This window comes from Rhinolophus sinicus, chromosome 9 (genome assembly GCF_057876585.1).
Source record: "Rhinolophus sinicus isolate RSI-liver-muscle chromosome 9, RSI-T2T, whole genome shotgun sequence".
Lineage (NCBI taxonomy): Eukaryota > Metazoa > Chordata > Mammalia > Chiroptera > Rhinolophidae > Rhinolophus > Rhinolophus sinicus.
The window spans coordinates 40,443,267-40,450,639 of NC_142509.1; the positions used below are offsets into that span (position 1 = coordinate 40,443,267).

Consider the following 7,373-nt stretch of genomic DNA (forward strand, 5'->3'; position numbering starts at 1 on the left):
CGGCGCGCCGTCCGCGCCCATGAGCGCTTGCGCGGGCGGCGCGGGACGGGCCGGCATGGCGTTCCGGCAGGCGCTGCAGCTGGCGGCCTGCGGCCTGGCGGGGGGCTCGGCAGCCGTGCTCTTCTCGGCCGTGGCGGTGGGGAAGCCCCGCGCGGGCGGGGACGCGGAGCCGCGCGTGGTCGAGCCGCCAGCGTGGGCCGGGGCCACGCGTCCGGGGCCGGGCGTCTGGGACCCCAACTGGGACAGGTGCGGGGCCGGCGGGTGGAGTCGGGGCGCGCTCGGACGGCCGGGCGCCGGGGCACCTCCCTGGCCCCGGCCGTGCCGCGCGCTCAGCAAAGGGCGGCGAGGCCGGTTTGCGTGCGGGGTTCCCCTCCGGTTCCTGCCGCGCGGCTGGCTCGACGTGGGGCGTCGCTCACGCCTGCCAGCCGCAGCTCCCTCGTCCGTCCCACAGGGTCGTTGCGAGGCCCGGGAACAGTGAGGCCTGGACAGTGGTCATTGTCAGTTGCAGACTCCTCTCTGTAGGGCTGTCACCCATGTTGGCCTTTCTGACCTTGTGAACCCTCGCACTGGATGCCACGTTGATCGCTCTGTGCCCGACCGCGGAGAGGCGGCTGTGGGTGCCGGCAGCGTCGGCCGCCCCCAGGGCCTCTGTGCGGCGAGGGCGCACGGCCAGGCCTAGCAGACGCCTTCAGTGGACACGGGGGCCTCCAGCGGCCCTGGGTCGTACCTGGCTGCTAGCCACGTGCCCTTACCGAGCACTTGGAATGTGGCTCCTGTGGTCAGGAAACAGGTTTTACTCTTACTCAATGTTAATTCAATTAAATTTAAAAACCGAAGCAGTGCGGATTTTAAAATTGTTTATGTGCTGATAGTATTTTTGATACATTGGATTAAATAAAGCGAGTAATTGAAATTTCACCTGTTTCTTTCTACTTTTTACATGTGGCTACTTGGAAGTTGAAAATCACTAGTAGTTGCTGGGCTTCTGTTTCTGTTGGAGGCTCTGCTCTGGGCCTGGCCGGGGCGGGCAGTTTCCCCAGCTCCTCTTTGCTACTTTGCTGACTGAGGAGGCTCAGAACTAATATTTATTGTCAGCCTGATTGTAGCAGGAACAAAACAGGTATTCTTTTTTTAACCTGTAGTTTTTTAAAAACAAATTTCTTCTTGAATATTTGTAGATTTACAGGAAAATTGCAAAGATGGTATATTTCCTGTATACTCCGCACCTACTTTCCTTTATTATTAACATCTGACACGTACGTGCGTTTGTCACAATCAGTGAACTAGTATGTATATAGTAGTATTAACTGATGCCCTCATTTTGAGTTTTATTCAGGTTTTACCTGTTGTTGGTTTTCTCTTCCCAGGACCTCACATGACAGTGTTTACGTCTCAGGCTCCTTTTGGCTGTGACAGTTTCTCAGACTTGCCTTGTTTTGATGACTTGGACAGTTTTGAAGGGTGCTTGCTGGTCAGGGATTCTGTAGAATGTCCTTCTGTTGGGATTTGTCTGTTTTTCTCAGGATTAGATTGGGCCATAATCGCTTCTTAAATACCAGTACAATCTCCCGAATTTCTCTGGCCTCGTTACGGACACAGGTTCATTCTTGAGGTTCAAGTGTAGATGTATGGAGGGGGACTGTCCATGCCGGGAAGTTCCGCATCTCCGGCCTGTTCTGGGGAACCTCGTCCAGCCTGTAGCCCCCATTTCTTCTCCGGTTCAGCCCCCAGGCTCCACGCGCCTGTGGCCTCGGCCTGGTTGTATTGTGGGCAACCCAGGAGTCCCCACTGCTTATCCCCCTGTGAGACTATGCACAGTCCGTCTCGGCTGAGTCCGTTCTCCCAGCTGTGCCCATATCACAGGCTCTTCATGAACGACCTTCAGTTCTGAGCCCCCAGCCGCGCTCTGCTGACGCTGTCCCCACCCCTCCCGTCAGCTCCTCCTCAGCATCCCAGCAGCGCCATCCAGTCCTGTCCATGTAGCGGGCGCGTTCTTTTCCTCACCACCAGCGTGCTGAGTAGCCGTGTGCTTCTGAGCACTCAGGTGTGCTGTGAGTGCGGCTGGGAGGAGGGAGCTGGGACCTTACTTCATTGTCATCACTGCATTGACATTGTAGCCACATGGCTAGTGGCTGCTGTTGGGCAGCACGGCTCCAGACTGCCTGTGTCCCCTTTGGCGAGGTTGTTCTGGCCGCTGAGTGGCCCTTCACAGCCGCCCCTGCCCATTCAGTCCCAGGCGCTGCTGTCAGTCTCTCCTCACAGGGACAAGGGCCTCGCTTCTCTGTTCTGTTCACTGTCCAGTCGCCTGTAACAGGCCTGGCACCAGCTCTGTGGGTTGACCGAGAGGCTGGCCTCTTCAGGGCCGTGGCAGAGAGCAGACTGCCAAGGGCATTCATTGGCTTGTCCCCTGGCCTTTCCCCAGACAGAAACACCATCATGTCAGAAATACTCCAGGGTGACGTGTAAGGAGAGGTCCCGAGAACATACTGTCTATTTCACCATTAGGCGAGAACCACTGTCGCTGGTGAACCTGCGGAAGAGGAACCTGGGATCTGGGGACGATGACGTGCCGCCCAGGATGGACCACTACAAAGCCAAGGCCACAAGACACATCTTCCTCATCAGACACTCCCAGTACCACGTGGACGCCTCCCTGGAGAAGGACCGCACGCTGACACCACTGGGTACGGGTGGGGGCTCGGGCCCCAAGGCCGGTGTCCTTGCAGGTGCTCCTGGGGCCGCTGGGCCTCCTGGGCCCTGTGGCAGGGACTCCCGGCCTAGATGCGAGCATTGTCATCGTCAGTAATTACCAGCCTGTGACACCAGCCAGGCGTACCTCGGGGCTGTTGCAGTTGGAATGTCCTGCCTTCATTGTAAAAACACCCCACGGCGGGTCGCCGCAGGTGGTCATCCAAAGCCCCCATGAGGCGCGGCGCCCCCATGGCCTGGAATGTGGCAGGCACCCTGTGTACACCGTTGAGCCTGACTAATTGACTGAAGGCCCTTGGACTGGCACGTGCCATTCTGTCTGTCCAGCATCGCTCCGTCGCTCCGTAAGAACAGATGGGATGGAGTGAAGGCCCCTCGAACCATCCGCCTGGCTCTGCGGTCTCTGTGCCCGTGGGCAGGCACATCCTAGGAGAAACTCCTGGGAGGGGCCCCAGGTGGACTTTAAACATTCCTCTGTTGAATGGAGTGTTACCCAAGTGCGCGTATTAAATAGCTTCAGTGGGAAGGGCTTCGGGGCCTGTTGTCACACTGCTCTGCTCGCGGTTCCGGGCGTACAGACAGGAAGTGTCCCCTTTCTGAGGTGGCGTGCACCCAGCCTGTACTCAGTAACGCTGAGGTCATCACATCTTGGTGTTGATGTGTGCCATGATCGCACAGCTGGCGGATGGCAGCCTCCGTCATCGGCCAGAGTAAGGATGGTGTGAGGGACCCGGAAAGAGCATGGAGGACCCCACCAGGCTGAGCCAGCCTCAGCCTGGCTCATTCTTTCTACTGTTTTCTCTGGGGTCTCACTGACGCACCTGTTGAATGTCTGGCCCCCAGTTAGGCCCACGCCCTCGGAGGGCCTGCCCCTGCCCCTCCTGGTACATGGCAAGTATTTGTGCAGGGAACAAGGACATGTCACTTTCTGCTGTGTCTCTCTCTCTCAAAGGTCGTGAACAGGCTGAGCTAACCGGTCTCCGGCTGGCCAGCTTGGGGCTGAAGTTTAACAGAATCGTGCATTCCTCCATGACCCGCGCAGTGGAAACCACTGACATTATCCGCAAACACCTGCCAGGTGAGTGCAGGCATGCAGCCGCCCAGCTCAGGTGGGAGAGTGGCTCTGGGGGACACGCTGACTCCTGCTTCCCCACAGGCGTCAACACGGTCAGCACAGACCTGCTGAGGGAAGGTGCCCCCATCGAGCCCGACCCGCCTGTGTCCCACTGGAAGCCAGAGGCTGTGGTAAAGCGCCCCCCCACCCCCACCCCACTGGCGGCTGCCTCCTCATGGGGCGGCCAGGGCTCAGCGCGTCACTCTGCCCCCAGCAGTATTACGAGGATGGAGCCCGGATCGAGGCTGCCTTCCGGAACTACATCCACAGGGCCGACGCCAAGCAGCAGGAGGACAGCTACGAGGTCTTCGTGTGCCATGCCAACGTCATCCGCTACATCGTGTGCCGGTGAGGGCTGATGGGCGCTGGCGGCCTGCTTGCCTGTGTGCTAGGCTGTCTCGTGACCTGTTGTCGGTGGCAACAGCACAGATGCCATCTGCTCGTCCCAGCACGGAACGGGTGACGGAACGTGGTCACTCGGTGAGGGGACCGTGTGTATGCTAGTCCCCTTGGTGACCGATGTGCACGCCCTGTCCCCTCAGGTTCATGCCGACGGCTTCTGGCGCCTGCGGCAGACCCTGCCATGTGGGCTCGCCCCGTTGGCCTCACTGTGTCCCTTTCGTAATTGATTCTTCCGTAAAAGCTGACTTCCCCTGAGTCATGTATCACGATAGCCTCGGGTCCTTATTTTGTGCTGTGGGTCATAATCTGCCTCGCTGGTCATTTCACTGCTCCGTGTCCTCCATTTGGGCCATTGGGACTCCTGCCCAGTTCCCGGCCCCTGAAGCCCCAGGGCCCTGAGCTGCAGCCATGTCCCAGGGCCTGTAGGCGGGAGAGCCAGCCAGGTGCTCATGTACCCACCCACCCGGATCCATTAGATCATGTCGGGCATTTCAGTCGCCGAGGGGTTCCCCTTCTCGTGACGAGTGTGGCAGTGGCAGGACTGCACACAGTACAGTAGCTTCCCAGGGCCTCTGCTCACTGTGCTTGACCCTTGGGCCTATCACTAGGGCTGTTGGGGCCGGTTCCCCTCGTGTCTGTCACATGCACAGCCCCAGCAGGCAGCCCCGGGGTGGCCAGGGAAGCGCCTGTGGCAGGACAGCAGTCCTCGCGAGCACTTGGACGCTAGAGCCAGGGTTCTCGGGTCACATGGGGTGCTCAGCCAGATGGTGCTGCTGGGGACAGAGGGGTGGGCTGGGAACAGCAGGCACCTGTCCACACGCTCTAGCCGAGGTGCCCCCAGAGGCCGTCCCTAAGCTCCTGTGCTCGGCCTACAGTTTCCTGGGTCCCCGCCGGTGTGCACACAGCACTGTCCCACGTCCTGCGATGGCCGGCCTGAGCAGTCAGGAGGCCCCAGTGCTCAGAGTAGAGGTTACCTGTTAGGAAAAGGGCTATAAGGAGCCCATGTGTCCCCGTCATTATGTGGGGCACCTTGATGACAGTGAGGGATGACCCTCGGTCACGAGGTAGTTAGTCCCTTAAATGGCCCAGTTTGCGGCGGTGACGCTGCTCACCCACGCGCCTTCTGGGCTTTTTAGCAAATGTGACTGCTCAGCAGCGAGCGTCCTTAAGCGTGTGCTACGGGGTGGTGCTGCACCCTCGTCCGTCCCTCGGACAGTGGCTCAGGAGCACGTGCTGCAGTGGGCTGCTCACAGCTTTGTCACCCTGGGCGAAACTGCCTGTAGGAAACCAGGGTACTTCTGACTCGTGTGGGCCTTGAGTTGTGCCATCCTGTCGCAGACAAGCTGTCACCTCCCCTTGTTTTGGGTTGGCCTCGGCCTGGCAGCTCCTTCCTGAGAAGCCCCTGGCTTGGAAATGAGGGGGACAGACACGGAACGACTTACCAACAGTTGGTCCCAGCACCGAGGAAGTTTGCTCTGAGGCCTTTGTCTTCGCCCAGACACCAGCCCATTTGAAAGACAGAGCCCATTCTAGCACGTTCTTTCCTCTCCGCAGGGCACTGCAGTTCCCTCCAGAAGGCTGGCTCCGCCTGTCCCTCAACAACGGCAGCATCACCCACCTGGTGGTGCGTCCTGACGGCCGCGTGGCGCTCAGAGCTCTCGGGGACACGGGGTTCATGCCTCCTGACAAGATATCCCGCTCCTGAGGCCCGTGCCTGGCTGCACGGGCCCCCTCCCTTGTCCCCTCACAGGCAACGCCGTGGTTACTTTCCGTTTCTCCAGGACGAGGGGTGAAGTGGAAAACTTTAAAATGCAGCACTGCATTCGTCACTGTTCTGCCCCAGGATGGAAAAGCGGCCACTCGGTCAGAGCAGCCTGGTTTCTCTCGCAAGGTTTCCAGCCTTCGTCTCATGTCCCAGGACAAGCCTGTGGGGTTGAAGGTGTCACTAGCAGCACTGCAGGCCCACGGCAGCTCCACACCGAGGAGTCTCTGGTCATGCCTGCAGCCCACCGCACGACGTCCTCGAGGAGGGCCCAGGGCTTCCATTCTAACTTATTTCGCTTCGTACACTCTTTTCTTAAATCCTTTTGTCACGTATTTGTCAATTAAACGTTTTCCTCATCTGGGTTTTCTTAGAAAAGCAGTTTTTCCCAAGTTGCGCAGCCCCAACGCTGCTGGATCTGAACTCACCTTTTATTAGGCCTTTCTGGACACAGGCGCGCCTGGCCAGGGGAGGGAGGGGACACAGCCTGCTGGTGTCAGGGGAGAGGGGCCAGGTGGTGACAGCCCAGGAGAGGGTCCTATTTAAATAAAATGTCCACCTGAGAGCTGAATCTTCATTTGCCTCCGGCTCTTACCTTTATGCTTGTGGATGAAAGTACTTAGGTGTGATGCATCCATCCCAAACTGTTAATTTAGTGTGCGTTGGTGGTGTAGTGGTGAGCACAGCTGCCTTCCAAACTGTTAATTTACACAGCAGTACAATGTCTCGTAAGTGGTTGTGGACATTGTAATTAGTGCCACTGATTGGGCTGTCTGATCCGCTTCTGTCAACTTGGAAACGACTACAAAATAAAACTTTATTTTACTGGTTTTCCAAAGTGCTAGTTGTGAATGTTTTAAAGAAAACGAAGCCTGCAGAGCACGATAGCAGCTGACTGGCTGGAACCGTCAGCAGCAGGCTCTTGTGCCGTGTTGCGTCCCCAGAGATGGCTGCTTGGCTGGCCATCTGCCACCAGGGCCTCGCTGACAGGCCCTGACGCAGAACAGTGGACTCAATAGGGTAAGCAGTCTTCAAGAAGCAGACACCACGCAGCATCCTCTAGAAACAGTTTTGACAAGTGAGCCGGGACCTGTGCCAACTTCTAAAACCAGAGAGTGGCAGGTGGCACTCAGGGTCCACCTCGGTGGGGAGGAGGCAGGAAGCGAAGGGCTGCATGGCCTCACGCCCCTGCAGCTGAGCCCTGCACCCCTGGACCTATGAGGTCTGAAGGCGGAGGCCAGGGCTCCCCTTCCCTGTCCGCTCAAGGGCTTCCCAGCTGCCTCGCTGTCCTATCTGCAGACCTGCCTTTTCAGCAGCGCTTCTGCCCTTTACGCTTGACCCTTGAGAAAGGGTCTGGTTTAGAAACCAAAACCGGGGCCAGTGGCT

The 7,373-nt window shown here is 58.5% G+C and overlaps 1 protein-coding gene across 2 annotated transcripts; it reads left to right on the forward strand.

The window, feature by feature from the left end:
* The first annotated feature begins 4 nt into the window (after positions 1–4).
* On the forward strand, positions 5–6,819 carry PGAM5 (PGAM family member 5, mitochondrial serine/threonine protein phosphatase). Of its 2 annotated transcripts, none has more exons than XM_074321701.2 (6): positions 5–246; positions 2,506–2,684; positions 3,662–3,787; positions 3,866–3,954; positions 4,038–4,171; positions 5,780–6,819. In XM_074321701.2, exons 1-6 carry the CDS (start codon positions 20–22, stop codon positions 5,928–5,930), a joined length of 906 nt encoding a protein of 301 aa, XP_074177802.1. In that variant the 5' UTR covers positions 5–19; the 3' UTR covers positions 5,931–6,819. The 2 variants fall into 2 exon arrangements, with proteins under 2 accessions (XP_074177802.1, XP_074177803.1); XM_074321702.2 differs by having other exon boundaries at positions 4,041–4,171.
* The last annotated feature ends 554 nt before the right edge of the window (positions 6,820–7,373 follow it).

Excerpts from the sequence above, each read along its gene's own strand:
- PGAM5 (XM_074321701.2), top strand. The coding sequence starts at position 20 with ATGAGCGCTTGCGCGGGCGGCGCGGGACGGGCCGGCATGGCGTTCCGG. Across the intron at positions 247-2,505 it reads TGGGACCCCAACTGGGACAG|GCGAGAACCACTGTCGCTGG; the intron begins GTGCGGGGCCGG and ends TTTCACCATTAG. Across the intron at positions 3,788-3,865 it reads TATCCGCAAACACCTGCCAG|GCGTCAACACGGTCAGCACA; the intron begins GTGAGTGCAGGC and ends GCTTCCCCACAG.